The sequence below is a fragment of the Leptonychotes weddellii genome, chromosome 4, assembly GCF_054177405.1.
Source record: "Leptonychotes weddellii isolate Sample4059 chromosome 4, ASM5417740v2, whole genome shotgun sequence".
Classification (NCBI taxonomy): Eukaryota; Metazoa; Chordata; class Mammalia; order Carnivora; family Phocidae; genus Leptonychotes; species Leptonychotes weddellii.
In genome coordinates, this window is record NC_138372.1 from 65,556,379 (window position 1) to 65,576,999 (window position 20,621).

Genomic DNA, 20,621 nt, shown 5'->3' on the forward strand with positions numbered 1-20,621 from the left:
AGGCTTCAACATATGAATTTGGGTGGGGGGGACACAAACATTCAGTTTATAACAGAGATCTTTCCATATAAACATATAAAGAACTTCTCTAGTTTATTTTTTTTTTATAGCTGCACAGTATGTTACTGTTACAACATACATCTTTAATATTGAAACTGGGAAAAATAAAGCTGTCCTTAATCATTCTTTATTAATAGGATCTGCAGAAATACAGCAAGACGACATGAGTCCTAGAGATTGAGGTGAGGTTTCTGATGAGTTTACACCTAAACTGGAATTATATGCTGATGATTGCTGGAAATGTATCAAAACTTCAGTAATATGTTTAATGTACATTCGTTAGCTCATCAAAACTTTAGCTTTCTAAATCAAATATGGTTGAAATCTTATCCTAAGATGAAGCTACTAACTTGAAGATGCAAATTATATTAACAAAATACATAGCCATGAAATGTATTTTTTCATGTCAATGCTTATAGACAACAGTCAGCTTACACCTGACCGTGACTTAACTAGACATGCTATATAGGCCATTCTAAACATGTTAGTGTATATTTAGGTTTTGAGAAAGGTATTTGATATGTAGAAGAAGATTTAATGATCTTTATGAATAAAATTTGAATGATTATTCAGTTCAGAAAAGGGAAAGAATCAATAATGAGGAAGAGAAAAAAAGTATGGCCACAAAATACTTCTGGACAACCTTACTGAAAGCAAGATAATAGACTGTGTGCTGTTCCAGCAGCCTGAACCATCACTGCCTGAAGAAAGAGAAGGCAGAAGGGAGAGACAGAGTGAACAGAAGGTAGGTGAACAGAACAATGTGTTCTTAAAAATATAGCTTAAATTGGATTCAGGGAAAAGAGCAAGGAATCAAAGAGAGAACCAAGGTTTCAAGCCTTGGTGACTGGGTAGAAAAGTAACACTGTTGGCTGAGATAGGGTGAAAGATATTTAGGATAGAATGAGAGTTTATTTTATATACCTTATGTTTGGGGGCTAATGAGGTATCATTATCAGTGGGCATTTAACATGTTGAAGGGAAGAGAGAGATCTGGGATTTGTTTCAAGAAGTATTTATGAGAATGAGAGAGGGGAGGGACGAGAAGGAGCCAGGACAGAATGATGGAGACCACTCACATTCAGAGGTAGAAGGAAACAGATGGGCATTAAAGGAGAGAGAAGAGTAGTCAGAGAGAGAGAAGGTGAATCAAGGTAGTGAATTGCAGACACCAAAAGAGGAGGGCAAAATTAAATGTGCCATGTGCTGGAAGAAGGGTCAACAAAGATATGGACCCCCTCCCCAAAATATGTTAGGAGACATCAGATTTTAAGACATTAAGTAATGAGCTGAATGCTGAGAAAGTAAACTCAAAAAATGCATTACATTGGTAATTTTTTGAGATGATTGTGAAGATAGGATAACAATATTATTCCATATTTTTATTCCACTTCAAAATCATAAAGTCCTTCCACATATATTCTTTCTTTTGATGATATCTCAAGGGGATAGTCCTGTAGGTAGATGTGTAGAGAAAGATGCAATGGAGAGGGGTAATCGAAGATGTAAATAGAAGTTGGAGTATTGGATGGAGTTAGTTTCTTAGGGAGGTAAAAGAGGAAAGAATTTAGTGCTGGAGAGAGTAGTGGGTAATGATGTGGGAAACAAAGGCAGAAGGAAGTGTAGATAAAATTAAATGTCCATATAACCTGCAGCCCATTGACAAATACTTGAGGCAGGCAGAGTATAATGTCTTAATATTAATGCCCTGCTAGAGGGAAAAACAACCTTAGTTTGACAATAGCAAGGCCTCCTATATCCTGTGTCTCCTTTAGCACATGAAAATCCTTTTGGAACTTCCTTTATCTTTAATTCCCCCAACCCCAAAGTATATAATCAGTTATTCCTCATAATCCCGGGGCAGCAAAGGGGAGCAGAAGACAGCAGGGGCAGCGGGGGCAGCAGCAGCTCCTTCTGCCCACAGGTCCTGTCCTTGTGCTTTAATAAAACCACCATTTTGCACCAAAGACGTCTCAAGAATCCTTTCTTGGCCGTGGGCTCCAGACCCCACCAAACCTCGCCTATTTATTCCGAAAACTACATCAGGTAAGAGACACCATTTTGAGGTAAAACTAGTTAAGAAAAATTCATGACTAAAAAGACCTGAAAGTAATCAAGGTAACCTTGAATCAAGGGCCCAACTGACAGGAGAAATGTCAAACAAGTGGGGAAATGCTGATGTTGGCATAAAAAGTCAAAACACTGGATCTGCACCCAGTCATGAGCTCTCCAGATCTCTAATATAATACCATGTCCACCCACGAATGTAACGGTGAGTGGACACTGAAGTACTGGAGCCAAGAGCAAACTGTTCAATGTCTTTTTTTCTTTTTTTTTTTAAGAAGTATTTATTTATTTGAGGGAGAGAGGCGGGGGAGGGGCAGAGGGAGAGAATCTTCAAGCAGACTCCCTGCTGAGCGTGGAGCCCAACGCGGGGCTCAGTCCCAGGACCCTGAGATCATGACCTGAGCCAAAATCAAGAGTTGGATGCTTAAACGACTGAGTCACCCAGGCGCCCCAAGAGTTCAATGTCTTAAATAACCCCAGCAGAGATTTTAAGAGAAGTTCCTCCACTACAGAAATCAATTTATAAGTCTGCTCTGAGTTCCCACCCCCAGGCCACTCTACAGGAAGCAGAAGCATTAAGCAAGCTGTTAGCATAGTGCATTCCTCCAGGACTTTTTCATACAACAGGATGTCTGTCTGTGTCAGCCTCCAATCACCCTCTTTAGAGAGTTCTGCTTTTTCTAAGACAGTACCCAAGTGTTTATAACTTTCTCCATTAAAAGGCATGCACGTTAAGAAATAAATTTAAGTTTGTACTCTATGAGCTAATACATTGGGATATTACCCCATCTTCCTGGCTTGGTGTTTGGTTTGGGAAGGAGTATGCAACCTCTGTTGATCCAATGCAAGTCATTCTTGAGATTGTTTACAGGCTGGAGCCAAAGCGGAAGAAATCTTCTTTCTTTGCTAGTAAAAGGGCTGCTAGGATGAGATGAGAAACCAAAGCTACTAGGAGCCATGCTTCCCATGGCACGGAGAAAGCTATCTGCAAAGAGAACCAGAAACACGAGTCAGAAATAGAGAGTATAAGCCCTAAAAGCATTCCTGACACTGAATCCAGCCATCTCCAGGACCAGTTCCCTACATCCTGTGTTTGGGTTACACCAGCCCATAAATTCTCCTTTTTGTGTGGGCAAGTTGGGAGTTTGCCATTTGCAACCCAAAGTACCCCAACTTGTGCACAGAATACCTTATACTTACAAGGTGCTCAATAAATAGATATTGATTATCTGGTTGCTTCAGTATTACCGATTTTTCTATACATTTTGCTTCTGCACTTTTTTTGTGCCCTATAACCTCTCTCTCAGTGAGGCTTGATTAAAGGTAAGGCTGCAATTTTCTGGTAATTACGGGGAATAACCCGAAGCTGGCCAAGGCCATTTAATATGTCTGTGTTTCAGTTTCCTAATCTGTAAAATATGGCAAATAATAATAGCAGCTATTTATTTAGCATCTACTATATTCCAAGTACTGGCCTAATGCTCATATGCATTATTCTAGTTCCTATAGCAACTTTGTAACACAGGCATAATGATCCTCATTTTATAGATGGGGAAGCTGAGATGCAATGAGCTTAAATGAATTGACCAAGGTCATACAGCTTGAGTGACAGAATTCTGATTCACATCTAGGTTTGCCTGAGCCTGTGCTCTTTCCAATGTCCCATGATGCCCTACTTATTCAAAAAGCTTTTGTGTGTGTAATAAGATAATGCAGGTACAATTGCTCTAAAAATAAAAAGAGATCAAAAATCGTTCTCCAATTGACAATAAAAAGTGTGGCAGTGGGCCCAAATATTAACGAGGAAGATTTAGTTTTAGGACATTCTGACTACCCCAATTATGGCATTAGAAACAGTAACTGAAAAATAAATGATGAATCTCATATAAACGAGAAATTTTATGAAAAGAGAAAGTACAGCCAAGATTCTGTTCCATTTCTGAAGCCTCAATAAAATTCCAAAAGACATAAGTAAGTAAGCTTTGCTAAGCTAGGGAGACATTTCTAATTTTCCTCATTGAACCATCAATATGGAGGCCCTGGCATTTCCTTTGTGTCCCTGTTAATGAAGTTCCTTGTAAACTATGAACACTTTCACGTAAAGATCTGGATGGCAATATCAGTGGTATTTAAAATGAACAAACGTTTAGTCATGATGTCTACATACCATTAAAGTATATGCAAATCCTATTTTTGTAGAAGTTTAACTAAAAGAAGGCGAAGACCAAGTCTATATGTTAAATGACCTTTTGTAGTAAAACATTTGTGTTCCTCAAGGTATAACTTTTTTTATATATAACTATTTCAAACAACTTCAAGGAAACCACATTGTGAACTATCTGTTTTATGTCCATTTTCTTCATTAGACTGTGAATACTTTGGGCATAGAAATTGTGTCTTCCTCATCTTCTTATCTCTAGAATCTAGTATAGTGAAATTTTGCATAGGTTGGTCGGCATAGGACCTTTGGGGGTTCTGGGAACTTTAGCCTGCGTGGACCTCTTCCTCCATAAAAAATATTAAAAATATTATATTTTATGACCATGTTGGTAAAAAGATGAATATATTAGTATTATGCATTTAAACATTCTCTTTGACCTAAAATTTCTTTTTTTTTTTCCCTTCTGACTTTAAAAGAAATTAAAACAGGGGAGCCTGGGTGGCTCAGTCAGTTAAGCATCTGTCTTTGTATTGGGTCATGATTCCAGGGTCCTGGGATCCAGCCCTGCCATCTGGCTCCCTGCTCAGCTGGGAGTCTGTTTCTTCCTCTGCCCCTCCCCCGGCTCATGTTCTCTCTCTCTCAAATAAATAAATAAAATCTTTAAAAAAATAAAATAAAAAAAATTAAAACATTTGCACAGGCCCCTAAAAGTAATGTGGGCTCCAGGTGCTACGCCTATCCTGCGTATGGATAAGTCAGTCCTATTATGTGTTACATACAATTTTGTTGAATGAATTAAATGAATAAATGATTTAAAATTAATATTTATCTGGTGGTAGTGATTCTTCAAGCTTCTATTTGGAGTAATTTTCAGTTTAAAATATTTTCAAAAAGCAATTAATTAATAAAAATATCAAAATATACTAATATTCATTTAATCTGAAGCCAACTGTTGAAATGTACTACTGTAAAAAAAGTAAAAACCCAAAGCAGCATAGAAGCACATCAAAGTAGCAAAATAAATATTCAAAAATAATATCAGACATTGTTATGATTTTGAACAAATGCAGCACACCCCTTAAATAATGAAATTTAAATATTTTCTTTTTTAAACTCTAACATTCCAAGAACGTCAGTTCATAAGGTAGATACTTAAAAAACGTGGAGCCGCATGATTGTTGACTATAATAACTGAGTTAAAACACCTTCCCCAAATGCTAGACCTGCTGCTGCCTTCCACAACATTGCTTTTGGAGCTCAGCATTTCTTCTGTTGTTTTCAGAGACATCTTTTTTAAATGGGAAATTGATTGATGAAATCTTAGCCATGAATAAGTGCTAATGCATCCAATAAATTAAAATGCTGTCATTTTATAAGAAAGGTTTATTGGCTAACTGTGCTATTTCTTCTAGTAACTCAAAGTCTAGTGTTTAATTAACAGAATGAAATGCGGAAATCAATTATTCAGTTCATAGAATGACAAAACTGCTTCTCAAAGTTATGTTTTGGGAGGCAACCAGACTGACTTAGTCACTGACTTAAAACACAGAGTGTCATATCTGACAGTTTTTCCCACTTCAAAATGTATCGAACAATGTTCAAACTATGAGGAAGCACTTTTGCATTGTCTGGTCAGTGCTGTGTGCAAATTAATATCTGTATAATAATTCAGACTCACCCTTCCAAAAAGCGTATCATACATATAAAGTGGTACTGGTATTTATGGGATGGACATTTACCAGAATTGCTCTTAAAGGCTACATAATAAAAGTGCATTAAAGCTGCCTAAATTAATTAACCATAGATACTGAAATGGATTCAGCTAATGGATTCTGCCTCTCCAGAGAGTGCCTCTTTTAATAATAAAACAACAGCAAAAAACACACTTTTCCTCCCTGTTTTCATAACATGTAGCCAGCCATCTGAACAAGAGCAGGAGGGGGAGTAGGACTGCTCACACCATCCCTGAGCCAGCAAGAGGGAGAGGTCATCTAGTGATCAGACACTCTTGCTTCTCCTCTCCAAGGGCAAATGGGCTGCCTCAGCAGCTGTCACATCCTGCTCCCCTTTGAAACAGGAAACCAGTCTAGAGTTTCACACTTACCTTCTGCCTTGTGTTACCAAACTGGCAGTCTTGCCAGATCCTTGAAAATACCCATTATATATGAAGGTGGTGAAGGTTTTGAGGGACTGCTAAATAGGAGGGCATTTATGTTTGGGACAGGGCACTACCTGGCTCAGCTATCTGCCATCGATTGTAAGGTTGCAAGAGAGAGAGGTGAAAAAAGCATAGAAGAGTGGAAGACACACAAGGTCATTTGGTCCATCTCATGCCAGTAGGCAGAATCACATCCCCAAGTACCGCTGAACCAATAAAGGGTCTTGTAATGAGACTGCTAGTTACCCAACGGCAAATAACGAGGAGCTTCACCAAAGATCTAGGTTGTGAACTCACAAATCATGGTTATTCAACTTGCTTTTCAATCAGACAAGCCCCTATTTTCCCTATGTTTCCCACACCATGTCCTCCTTTGGCCCCCTTATTGCTCATTAGCAGTTCCAGCAGAGGGCAGACAGGGGAAAGGAGAAGAGACATATGTTAGAGCAAATGATCTAGAGTCTTCTGAACATGTTAAGGCAAATTTTCTCAATTACTAAGAGCAACAATGGTCTTTTTGTCCAAATGTTGTTGTTGTTGTTGTTGTTGCTTTCTGTCCTTCTGTCTATATAAGGTATTATTGTCAGTTTTCAGGTCTCCTCTCTCAAGGAATTTACAGTCTGGTTTGGGAAGGCAAAATGAAGACACATGAAATAGTGAGAAAGCCATGCTCTAAAGCCACCCTAAGCTATCTCAAGTAAAGTCATGGTTCTAAGAGAAGGAAGACAGGTCTTTGTGTGCTGAAGCTGGTGATAACATATACAGATTGAAAGTATAAACCGAAGTAAATAATTAGTGCAGAGAAGTGAGAATCAATGTCTATGCAAATGTAACTGCTGAAAATTCTCTGAACAGGCCTGGGTGACAGCCTCATGGAGAGGACTTGCAGGCATCCTGTTAGAATTTGGTTTATGTGGGACAGGTCTCATCCTATCTCGGCACCAGGCTCTTTGCAGTGATCAGCCAAAGTGAGGGGACTGGTTGGCATGCAAGATCAGTTGGCATTCCTGGAGGAAAAATATTCAGTATCTTTCCAAATCATTCATTAAGGTCTGTGTGACAGTGTCATGAGCAACTCGCTGTAGGGAGGTCTTCATCAGATAAACAGGACTGCAAAATTCAGAGCCAAGGAATGCGGGCTGGAGAGGCACTCCCAGCTCCAGCTGCTACCTGAACACCCAGGACTGGCTGAGAACCAAGGAGACATGCTGAAACCAGGAGCCTCGGCGACGAATGGCAATGTTACAGCCGCTTAATCCTGAAATGAAAAGTAATTGCTTCTGGCTTAAAGAATAAAGGAAAAACAAGATCAGCCTTGGCTGAATTAATTTTTTTCCAGAAACAACCATGCTGTGGACCAGGTTCTAAAACCTGCTTGGTATTTGAAAATGTGAGGAAATGGATGTTTTCTGTCAATATAATTTAAATCCATCCAGAAGTACTGATATATAAGAACATTTGAATGCAAATACATTTTGATTAACATGATTAAATCAAATGTGTTTACTTTCAGCTCTAAGGGATGACATCTAAAATTTAACTTACCTAAATATAATTTTAGAAAGTCGGCTTTCAAAATAGCTCTCTTTCTTTTCTTTCTTCTCTCTTTTGAAGGATTTTCTACTGAGTCTCAGCAGAAGATACCAGAGCTCCTTTTTTTGTATAGATGAAACTGCAAATGGAGAAATATGGAAGCAGGGGGAGGGGAAAGACATTTCAATACTTGTAATATATGCCCATGATGCAATTGTCTTCTCTATAGAAAAAAGAATTCATAAAAATTCATAAAGGAACTGCTGCAAGTTTAAATTATTGTTAGAAGGATCGGAAGAGGACTTTAACCCACAACTGAGTAAGTAATATTCTTATTTTTACTTGTTTACCTCTCAAGGGACTACAGAATGACAAATGTCAGATTTTCTGTATATAGAATTTTCATTTCCTTGAGAGCAAGAAGGCAATGACAAAGAGTAAAAACACAGCAAGAGTGAGAACAAACGAATCTTGCCTTTCAAGGTTTAATTTTTAAATATATGTATTAACTTAAAATATTTGTGGCAGACGCACAATGATGTAGAGAAAACTAATTAAAATACTTCTTGTTTCCTAGAGCCATATAAAATTGTCTACATAAACAGCAATTTCACATGGTTTCACCTAGTATCATAAGTCCCCACAGGAGTATCATCAACCAATAATGACCAGCAGGGAAGAGAACGCAGTTTGTCTCCCTGCTATCATTCTGTACAAACACTAATATTATAAAACAAATATGACACATGCTGTCTTCTTGCAGGTGCTAACATTGAGGACACTCCTCACAGCAAAACCGAGGCTATTCATGGTCATTATTATTTTTTTTTTTTAAAGATTTTATTTATTTATTTGAGAGAGAGGATGAGAGGAGAGAGAGAGCACATGAGAGGGGGGAGGGTCAGAGGGAGAAGCAGACTCCCCGCTGAGCAGGGAGCCCGATGCAGGACTCGATCCTGGGACTCCAGGATCATGACCTGAGCTGAAGGCAGTTGCTCAACCAACTGAGCCATCCAGGCGCCCTATTCACGGTCATTATTCACAGCATGTATTTCTGCTTCATTAGTTCAAAACAAACAAACAAAATAATCCTTCTACCAGATGTTTTTTGGATACCACCGGTTTTTAAATTTTGTTTAACCTGAATCATGACACTGACAACTGTGTCCACTTTCATGCGAGCTCAAGCCGGTGGACGGCAGCAAGCCCAGCTACAGACCCAATAACTTGACACACCGTCATCACAAACATGAGGGCCTTTTTAAAATGAAAGGTGTCATACAGCTCATGAGGTAAGACAGCCATGAACAACACCGAGAATGCAAAGAATATCCACAGTTTATGAGGTGTGCTCTCTATGGGGATATGACACACAGTCAGTGACCCTGAAAGCCACAATATTTCCAAAGATGAAGGAATAGGGTACTTAGGAACACTTTGAATAAAAAAAAAAAAAAAAGCAGTCCTTTTTATATCAATACTCTGTCATTCTATGCCAGCATTCTATGCCAGCATTCTATGCCAGGAAAGGGTACTGAGTGTGAAGATGGCCCCAATTTTCTTTTTTATGCTCAGCATGATTCAGATATTAACAGGGTTTCTATTCCCATCATAGAGAAGCCTCCGACAAGCTTTCTATTCTTACAAAACATGAGAATGTCCAAAGGAAATATAAATTTAAAGTACAATGCAAACATATATTTTAACGGGGATGTTGAGGGAATTAGGAAGTGTATGGAATGTTGTTCACAGCAATTTTAACCCAAATATGTCACCAGCAGATTTAAGGCAGTTTCCGTTTTCTATGTAAAAAAATTAAAATTACAGAAGTGCAATCTCTCATGTCAAATATTATTAAATCATCAATGACACATTTTCTTCAAACCTCCTTACTCCAATACCAGATGACCTTGGGAGGAAGCAAAGGTCTTTCTTTGCCTAGGGATTTCAATTACAGACTCGCTCTTTAGTATCTGCATTTCGCTCTGGAATTACTGACAATTCAAATATAATTTTCAACATCCCCCTGGGTGAACTAACCACCAAGTGCCTCACAACTTGCTTTCTAAAAAGAAATCTATCTCTTCAAATTATTACTTCATAAAAAGTGAAGCTTAATGAGATTTTAAAATACGGACTTAAAGGGGTTTATCCTCCTCATGACCTGGCCAGTATTCACCCTCTCCTTGAAGCATCCTGCTCTCCTCTTTTTCTAGTGTGAATTTTGACGAAATTCTGAGGAAATAGCCAGTGGGACAGCAAAGGTGACTTTCCTGAAGGATTGCTTCACCCAACCCAGCAGGTAGGGGCTGAAAAGGACTTCACATACTTTCCAGGTGATTCATATGATGCACACTAAATTTGAGACGCAATGGGTAGATAGCCCTTGTGAGGTGTTTGGCAGTGATAAAAGGAAACATTTATTAAATGCTTACCAAAAAGAGAAAAATATCAAGTATTAGAATTCTACTTGGCCCATGATCCAACCAAGGTAAGAGATTAAAAGCACTTATTTAAGGTCACAGAAATGGACCAGGCCCCAGATTCCCTGATTCCCAGAAAACTGCAATGTCCACTGAGAACTTAACTCCATAATTAAGAGTGACACTCATTCAATAACAAGCAAGGAAAAACAAATTTCTATTGATCCACAGATCTACCATTTCCGTACTCTTCATTTTTCATGTTGATCTGAGTTCCCATCTGGTATCACTTCCTTCACCCCTGAAGACTTTAACATGTCTTAAAGTACATGTCTACTATTGACAAATTCTCTCAGCTTTTGTTTATTTGGCAATGTTTTTCTTTTTCATTCTTTCTCTCTTTCGTCCTTGCCCTTGCTCTCATTTTTCTTATTCCCTTCATCTTTGAAGGATCTTTTCACTAGGTTTCTAATTCCAGGTTAACAGGTTTTATTTCTTTCAGCACTTTAAAGATGTTATTGCGTGGTCTTTTGGCTTGCAGAGAAGTCAGATGATTGCTCCCCTAAGGTCTTGTGCAGAATGAGGTTTTTCCCTCTGGCTGCTATTAAGATGTTTCTCTTCAGTCCTTGGTTTTCAGATATTTGACTATGATGTACCTGAAAGTGGTTTTCTTCATTTTTATCCTGCTTGTAGTTCATTGAGCTTATAAAACTCATGGGTTAACAATTTTCATCAAATTTGGATTTTATTCCAGCTATTTTTCTTGAAAAAAAAAAAAACCCCAACATATATATATTTATCCCAGTCACCCTCTCCTCTTCTTCTGGAACTCCAGTTCACAAATGTCAGGCCACCTCATACTACCCTACAAGTCAATGAGACTCTGTTCATTTTTTTCTAGCCCTTTTTCTCTGTGTGTGCTTCAGTTTGCATAGTTTACGTTACCCTATCTTTGAGTTCACTATTTTTTTTCTTCTGTAGAATGCAATTTACTGTTAAGCCCATCTAGGGATTTTTTTTTTTTTCATTTCAGATATTTTATTTTTCAGTTCTAGAATTTCTAATTGGGTTTCTTTCATTGTTTCCAATTCTCAAGTGAGATCTCTCCTCTACTCATGTGAGCCTTTATTTTCTTATAAATCCTCAAACACATTTATAAGAACTGTGTTAAAGTCCTTGCTTGTTATTTCCAACATCTCTGTCATCTCTAGTTATGTTTAATCCCTGAAGATGATACTGAAAGATCAATAAATAAAACCCAAATAACAACAAAACCACTAGTTCTGTCCAAGATCACACATGCTCAACTGCTGGGATCCCATGTCCCCGAATCCCTTCCTGTCACCTGGGAGAGAGTGAGGAGTCAAATGCCCTCTTCACTGCCACTTGCTTGTCACTGCACTCGTTCATTGCCTCCTTCCCGATCCCTCATGGCTTAGCCCCAGCGGGAGGCGGCTTTACACGTCGGGACCTCTCTGAGACGTTGTTCTTTGGGTACCACCATTGCTCCCACCGCACCCACTGCCATCTTGTGTTCAGCTCTGCAGCCACTGGCCCAGGGCTGCTCCAGGCCAGGCAGCTTTTCACCACAGCCCAGGCTGGCAGCATGTCTTGCTGCTTCTCCTCCGCGTGCTCCAAATGATGGCCCTGCTTCTCCTGCTTCCTACTGCCTCTCTCTGCATAGCTGTGGAGAAGCCCGCAAGGAGCTGCCCCCTGCCTGCCCTTGTCCCCTGAGCTCGGGTCTGTTTCTCCTCCAGCCAGATTTTCTCACCATCTACAGCTACTGGTCAGAGGATGGATTTCCCCCTGGTGGTAGCTCTTGTTGAACAAAGATTCACTAAATTGCTAAGTATTTGCTAAGAACTTGTTATGTGTACAGAATCCTATTTGCTTGTCAAGCGATAAGCAAAAAAGACTAAACAAACACACAAATGAATGATTTAAAGCCAAATATTATGTTTTGATAAGAGTCCTCTGTTGTGGGGCGCCTGGGTGGCTCAGTCATTGAGCGTCTGCCTTAGGCTCAGGTCATGATCCCAGGGTCCTGGGATCGAGCCCCGCATCGGGCTCCCTGCTCCGTGGGAGGCCTGCTTCTCCCTCTCCCACTCTCCCTGCTTGTGTTCCCTCTCTCGCTGTGTCTCTCTCTGTCAAACAAATAAAATCTTAAAAGAAAAAAAAGAGTCCTCTGTTGTAAAAAGTTGAAATCTACTGAACTCTATAGATGTTCATTAGTCTGTCTGTAAATTTCATCAATCGATTTGACAAATATCTACCGAGAACATGAAATGTACCAGGTTCTGTTCCCAGTGCTAAGAATATAAGATAGACAAGATACCCGATCTCATGGAGTTTAGAATAAACAAATAATACCAGTTACTAATAAATACAATATCAGATAGTGGAAATAATCTGGAGAAAATAAAGCAGGATAAATAGAAACTAATGAGAGGAAAAAATATTGGATAGGGAGGTGAAGGAAGGTCTCTGAGAAAGTGACATCTGGGCTGAATGACATGAAGATCTAGGGAAAAGACAGTCCAGGCAGGGGACAGCAAATTTATAGGAATGTAATGACTTACATAGTGAATGACAGGAAATGAGGTCAGACAGACAATCCAGCCCAGGTCAGGTAGCACTTTCAAAGCTATGGTAAGGAGTTTGTATTTTATTCTAAATACAGTGGGAAATGCTGGGAAATTTCAAAAGGGAATGACATTCTGTGATCACATTGTGTAAAGATCATTTTGGTGCTGTGTGAGGACTGATTGGAAGGTAGCAGGAATAGAAGAGCCCAAGACACGCTAGGAGCTATCGTAACCTAAGTAAGAAATGATGGTTCTATAATGCCATGAAATAAATGTGTATTCTATTAGATAGTGCTCTCTGCTGATAGCCCATCATGCAGGATACTGGATCTACTATGTGACAAAAGTAGATGACAAGGTCAATGGCCTCAAAGACCTTTCTATAATTTAATGGAGCTGACACATAAAATTAAAAGAGAACAAAGGATGATACCTTGTTGGGGCAATAAAAAATTGGCAGAGGTTAGTAGGCTCTTGACAATAATCTCTGGCTAGAGTAAAATCTTCCGGGTCACCCTACCCTAAATCACCACAGTGTTACAGAAGAACCAAAGAAATCATCATCCAAACCTCGAATCATACTTACACAACCAAGCAAATATAACCATAATTGTCAACATTTACTGAGCACTTAGAATGTTCCAGGCACTGTGCTAATGTCTACATGAATCATTTGATTCCTCCAGAATAGGACTATAATAGTGATTATCATCCCCATTTTCTGGATTAAAAAGCATGGCTATTGGACACGGTAACTTGCCTAATGTTACACAGAGCTACAAGAATTAGAGCCCTGCCTAAAATCCTAATCAGTCTGACCCCAAATCCAAGCTTATAAAGATGAGGCTAATGTTTTCCAAAGTTGCCTGATAACAAGAATTATCTGTGGCTGTTTTTACAGATACAATACCTGTACCCATCCTCCACTTCATGCCAAGCCCACCAAATCAGAATCTCCAGGGAGGAGTCTGGGAAGCTGTTACCTTTAAAAATGGCCTTCAAATGACTATTACTATCTTATTCTTAATAGTATAATTATTCTAATTATATAGCCTACACTGGAATAGGCCATACCCAACATAAAGAATAAATGCACTATATAAAACAAAGGAAGAATCAAGACCAGTGGCATTTATCAGAGACTCCTTGGAAGAAGTTAAGTTTTCGGCTAGATTTTGAAAGGAATGCTAAATAACAGAAAGCATTGAAGGAAAGAAAGGCATGAAACAGACAAAAAGGAGAGAATTGGGTGTGTAGGGCACTGATAAAAATTGATGTCCCAAGGAGAGGAGGTGACTTGATTCAGCACACACCCTGCCACTCAGTTCTGTTTATAAGAATTCAAGCAGGTTTAGATTATTTGTAGGTTACCAAAGCTGCCTAGATCATTGGCCTGATCTTGGCCATTGTTGCCCTAGAAAGGCAATCCTTGAAACAAAACCCAATTATCATTCTCTTGGGTTAAAAGGTCAGAAAGAATCCTGTTTTTCAGAATTATTTCTTAAAAACTAAACATATTTACTTGACTTCCTACAATAGACAAATGATCCCAGAAGACAACCTTACTTGGAATATAATAATAATTTTTCTTTTATTGATATCATAGACAGTCTTTTTTTTTAGTATTTTATTTATTTATTTGACAGAGGGAGAGAGAGCACAAGCAGGCGGAGCGGCAGGCAGAGCGAGGGAGAAGCAGGCTCCCCACTGAGCAGGAAGCCCGATGCGGGGCTTGATCCCAGGACCCCAGAATCATGACCTGAGCTGAAGGCAGACTCTTGACTGACTGACCCACCCAGGCGCCCCGACTCATAGACATTCTTAAGTACAATTCCAACGGGGTGCCATAGAAGCCATGTCCTAAATTCTTCTGCAGCATTACTTTTAACAGGCTGCAACTCAGTCAACAGATGCTCATCAAATGCTGAAATACATCAGACTCCATGAGCAGCACTGGGGAGACAATAAGTAAAATGTGGCTCTTCATCATGGGAGTTCAGAACCCAGCGGGAGAAGACAGACGACCAAATATGTAATTCCATTACAGGTCCTAGAATGGAGGCTCGTACAAATGGTCAGGCACTCTACAGAGGGGGCGCTGGCTCTGCACGGGGGGATGAGGGAAGGTGAAGGGCCTTGCTTGCTGGGTGTTGGACGATTCACAGGATTTCGAGAGAAAGGGATGGAGCAAGTTCTGGAATACTGGAAGAATGACACAAAGGTCAGTATGAAAAAACAAGCATTCAGTCATGGAGGAATCACACACTTCAGCCCACAATTTTTTTTTTGCAGTCTGCAGAGTGGTTTTTTTTTTAGAATTACTTGTCAGTGTTTAAAATGGGGAGAATTTGTATACAAACCTTTATTTTTGACTTACTGGAAATGCAAAGATATAGGGGCATGTGGGTGGCTCATTTGGTTGAGGGTCTGCCTTCGGCTAACGTCATGATCTCAGGGTCCTGGGATTGAGTCCCGCATCGGGCTCCCCGCCCAGTGGGAAGTCTGCTTCTCTCTGCCCCTCTGTTACTCCCCCTGCTCGTTCTCTCTCTCTCAAAAAAATAAAATCTTAAAAAAAAAAAAAAAGGGAAATGCAAAGATTTAGCAACACTGGGCCCACATTCAACTGATCTTGAGTAATAGCTACACCCCTTTAGAGGGAGATCCTTCTCCCCAGCCCATCGCAGACCCCACACCCTCTATTGTTTTATTCCCAGCCCTCCCCATGAGCATTTGCAGTTGTGAACCCTGGCAGAGAACAGGTGATGAGGTGACAGGAGAAAGCTTTGAATGAGAATGTGGTGTGACAAGTTTGGAGCCTTGCTTGCCAAGCGTTTTCAGATTTTACCATGTGGGTGAGGGGGAGGGTAAAGCAGGGTAGGAAAATGGTAAGAGCTGATTTTTAGGAGGTTGCCTTTGGCAGAGGGCTTGGGGGGCATTTAGACTGAATATGGAAACTACTTAGGAAGCCACCACAATAGTTCAGGAAAGAGATAAGGACTTGTAGTAGAAGAGTGGTGATGAGGATAGAGGCAAGGGGCAGAGGCATAAAAGGAGTAGAGACATAAAAATGTTCCTAAATTGGTTTTGTTGGTTTTTCTTTAAGAGAGAGAAAGAGAGCACACATAAGTGTGGGGGGGAGGTGCGGGGGAGGGGCAGAGGGAGAGAGAGAATCCTAAGCAGGGTCCATGCTCAGCGCAGAGTCTGACATGGGGCTTGATCTCACTACCCTGAGATCATGACCTGAGCTGAAACCAAGAGTCAGACGCTTAACTGACTGAGCCACCTAGGCACCCCTCAAATTATTGAAATAAAAATGTTTAAACATCTACAAAAATTGAAAGAATAGTACAGTAAATACCAATCTCTACCCAGATTCAACCTCAACTCAACAACTGTTATCATTTTGACATATTTGCTTTATTTTTATACATGCACACATATACATGTGTGTGTATTTTGAAAGAAAGTTGTAGATGTCGTGACACTTCACACCTAAATATTAACACTCAAATATGCATCTCCTAAAAATAAGAATTTTCTTATATATCACCACAATGTCATTATCACATCTAAGAAAATTAATATTAGTTTCTTAATACCACATAATATGTCCTTTAACATATAGCTCATATAGAAATTTTCTCCAGTTGTCCCCAAAATGTTTAGCTGTTTTTATCAAGCCACGGGTGAATCGAGATTCATATATTGTATTTTGTTGTTATGTCTCCTTAGTCTCTTTTATTTTATTTTTTATTTTTTTAAGATTTTATTTATTTATCTGAGACAGAGAGAATGAGAGAGACAGAGAGCACATGAGAGGGGGGAGGGTCAGAGGGAGAAGTAGGCTCCCTGCCGAGCAGGGAGCCCGATGCGGGACTCGATCCAGGGACTCCAGGATCATGACCTGAGCCGAAGGCAGTCGCTTAACCAATTGAGCCACCCAGGCGCCCTCCTTAGTCTCTTTTAATCTAGAATAGTTCTTCCTACTCTTTTTCCTCTGATGATAATGACTTTTGGAAGAATCCAAAAGAGTTGTCTTATAGAATATCTCACGTTAGGGATTCCTCTGTGGGTTTCCCTGTAATTTGGTTGTTCTGTGATTCCCTGTAATTCCTATATATTTAAGGTTAGGTCTAAAGGCTTAATTAGATTCAATTTAACACTTTTGGCAAGAATAGTTCATAAATGATTTTGTGAATTTCATCCACATCATGTCAGAAGGACACAATTCAAGGTTATCCCATATAATTGGTATAGTCAAAGTAGTGACTACCAGATTGTTCCTTTGCAACTGGTAAATCACCCGTGTGATGACACTTTGTCACTGTGTGAATATCCTGTTCTGCAATACTCTCTCACCAGTGATGATCTTGCTTGAATCAATTATTTCATTGGGGGTTGCAAAATAGTGACTTTCAAATACCGTCACTCCTTCTTTGGCCTTGTTTTCTAAATATGAGTTTTCCCTCATCAACTAGGATGATATACAGTTCTTCCTAAGAAGGCCAGGTAAATATTTAGTTCTTTCCCTTTTACTATCAATTTCAGAGTAAGGATTTGTTACCTTTAATGATGCAAATGATTTTGTTTCTTCTTTCCATTACTTTTTTTGGGTATCACCACAGACTCAGACTCATAGATTTTTAAATATTAAACATTTTGCAATCAATTTGCTTCAAATTGTCCAAATCTGTCTAGTGGAAGCCCTTTAAAACTAGCTCTTGGGTCCTTTTAACATGCCCCTATAAATCACTGAGCACTTCCTGGTTTTAGGCATAACAAGATAACCTAAGCTCCACCTTGTAATTTCCCTGCTGAACAATTAGAATCAGCTATTTCTCCAAAGATCATTATTTTTTTTAGTATGTAATGATGAGTAGAAACCAAAATGTGGATTCTAGATCATGTTTATTGCTCAAGGGATGTCATTGCTTCTATATTCTTTTAGTAGACAGAGCTAGGATGGATAGATACACATACATATGTATCTTTAATTCATAAGTCCATATTGATATTTTAAATTCAAATTTTAAATTCAAATATTAAACTATATTTTTATAGTTTTTGAAATATAAAATTTTAAGTTCAAATTTAAACTATAATATTACAAGCATTTTCCTATTAGATGTTTTAAAGTACAAATGAACAGAAGTGGATAAGGAGTTGGATGTGTGAGGCAAGAAAAAGAAACAAGAAGGACTCCCTAAATTCTGAGACTGAGAATCTGAGTCTGGATGGATGGCACTGCTGTTGCCATATTATCAAGATAGGAAGTAAGAAAAAACAGAGAAATTCCTGGGGTATGGGTGAGGGATGAGAAATCAGTTGTATATAGTTCAGTGTTTTATTATACTAGTTGTAAAATTAAATAATCTATTTAAGAACTGATACACACAGGTAAGTCAGTGATAAGGATTTTACATAGGTGTAGAAATTTAAGCTATATTCAAAGTATTGGTCAAGGGGCACCTGGATGGCTCAGTCGGTTAAGCGTCTGACTCGTGGTTTCAGCTCAGGTCATGAGCTCATGGGTTGTGGGATCAAGCCCCGTGTTGGGATCCACACTCAACGCAGAGTCTGGTTGGGATTCTCTCTCTCCTCTCCCTCTGCCCCTCCCCTACTTGAGTGCACCCTCTCTCAAATAAATAAATAAATCTTTAAAAAATAACCCCAAAACACAAAGTATCAGTCAATATTAATCTAACACTGGGTATTCTTCAAGCATCTGTGAAATGGATGAAGCTTGATACCTAAGTACAACTTATTAGGGCAATAAAGTCAAGCTCAAGCAGAGGAGAAAAGAAACGTATAAAGGTAAGGAAATTCTGAGACGTAAAGAAGAAACTTTAAAACAACCCTAGATTTAAAATATGCTATATTAGTTTGCTAGGGCTGCCATAACAAAATACCGGAGATCGAGATTGGGTGCTTAAACAACAGAAATTTATTTTCTCACGGTCTGGAGGCTAGTAGTCCAAGAGCAAGGTGTTAACAGGTTTGTTTTCTTCTGAGTCCTCTCTCCTTGGCTTGCTGATGGCCACTTTCTCCCTGTACCCTCACATGGTTGCACGGTTGTTCATTCTTTCATCTGTGTTTGTGTGTCCTAATCTCTTCTTATGAGGACACTGGTCACATTGGAGTAGAGCCCATATGACCTCATTTTACCTTAATTACCTCTTTAAAGGCCCTATTTCCCAATATAGTCACATTCTGAGGTACGGGGATTAGGACATCAAAATATTAATTTTAAGAGGACACAATTCAGTCCAGAACATATAGGACAGAAAAAAGCTATGTGACAGAATAAAGATACATGCTTGAGAAAGTTAGCAAGTCTTCTCTCTGGCTAGGTCTCATTTCTGACTGGCCAAGGACAGTTTGGCAGCATTATTACTCCACAACAGCTTGAGCAAGTTTGAGATGATAATTACGTGATGAACCACACATTCATCCACATTTCTATGGTCAACGATGAATATACAGAGAAAATTGGAGACAGAAGAATATATCCACCCTGTTTCTGCCAAGATTTTCTAGGCTTTGAACTTGAGTCATTATGCTTAGCTTCGCTCTCTGCCAGAGTGGGGGGGTGGCATTTAATCATTGCTTTTTCCTTCTCTTTCAGGACAAGTAGCTCTGTGCCAACTGACTCATTTGATACCAGCCTTAACTCTCACAAATGATATGGGAGTGGCAGGTTTCATCTATCTTAGAATAGGGAAAAGTAAAGAGGAAGTCAAGGTTCGCTTTGTTTGTTTGTTTGTTTGTTTTTTAAGGATGCTGGAAGATTGGCACTTTCACAGATGGGAAACACAAAGGTGAAAGGAGGAGCTGGTGACTGACTTGATGACTTGCCTGGGGACCAGCTCAGCTAGTAAGGACACAGCCTTTTGACTCCTATCCCAGTGTTCTTTTTGCTTCACCACAAAGTAAGTAGCTCTTTACTCTGGTTTAATTTTTTCTGTTTTAAAACATTCTTGGAAGTATTGCTTACGAATGATTTGAAATGCCAAAGAACATTCTGGATAGGAGTTAAGAATCCAGACTGATCAAACAAGCCTGTGTTTGAACCTCAGCTTTATCATTCACTACTCTATAGCTTTGAGCAGGTTGTCTAACTGCTTAAAGCCTCAATTTCCTCAATAGTGGAATGGGGATGATAATAGCACCTACTTCACAGAATTGGCCCTCGAGGACTTGACCCCATTTACCAAAAAATCGGTAGTGTTGGGCACATGGTAAGTGTTAATAAGAGATGCTATTATTCATTAGAATTCCCTAACATCTATCAGAATTCAAAATTTCCATTCTGGTTTCCTAGGCAAAAATGAAGCCAAAATAAATAAGTAAACAAACGAACATCATTGTTAGACATGTTTCCATTTCACGGCCAAGAGGATGTTTATTACAATGCCTTGGGATCGAGCAGTTGAGCACCAGGGCAAAAAACAAGCATCAACAATTGAGTCAAGTTTCACAACTTTGAAGATAAAAAATCACAGCCTAAGGAGAAAACCCAAATCTCCAAGGCAGCAGAGTTCTGAGACAAAAGAAAAAGCCTGGGAAAAAAAGAAAAGGTGCTATCACGTCTGTAAGCTCAACAAAAGCTTGGGACAAGCCAAGAGTGACAGAGC

General features: G+C 39.3%; 1 protein-coding gene across 35 annotated transcripts in view; it reads right to left on the reverse strand.

Annotated features, from left to right (window-relative positions):
• Positions 1–20,621, reverse strand: part of LOC115941363 (uncharacterized) — a 105,447-nt gene that overhangs the window by 22,247 nt on the left and 62,579 nt on the right. For 15 of the 35 annotated variants that reach the window (XM_081818712.1, XM_081818702.1, XM_081818708.1 and 12 more), the window contains 3 exons: positions 7,992–8,118; positions 7,617–7,704; positions 2,912–3,112 (listed from right to left, as the gene is read on the reverse strand). In XM_081818712.1, coding sequence (XP_081674838.1) covers positions 2,912–3,112; positions 7,617–7,653 — 238 coding nt within the window. In that variant the 5' untranslated portion in view covers positions 7,654–7,704; positions 7,992–8,118. Of the gene's footprint in view, positions 1–116; positions 3,113–7,616; positions 7,705–7,991; positions 8,119–20,621 lie in introns of those variants that run through there. The other 20 variants (XR_014144939.1, XR_014144940.1, XR_014144941.1 and 17 more) reach the window with 6 other exon arrangements.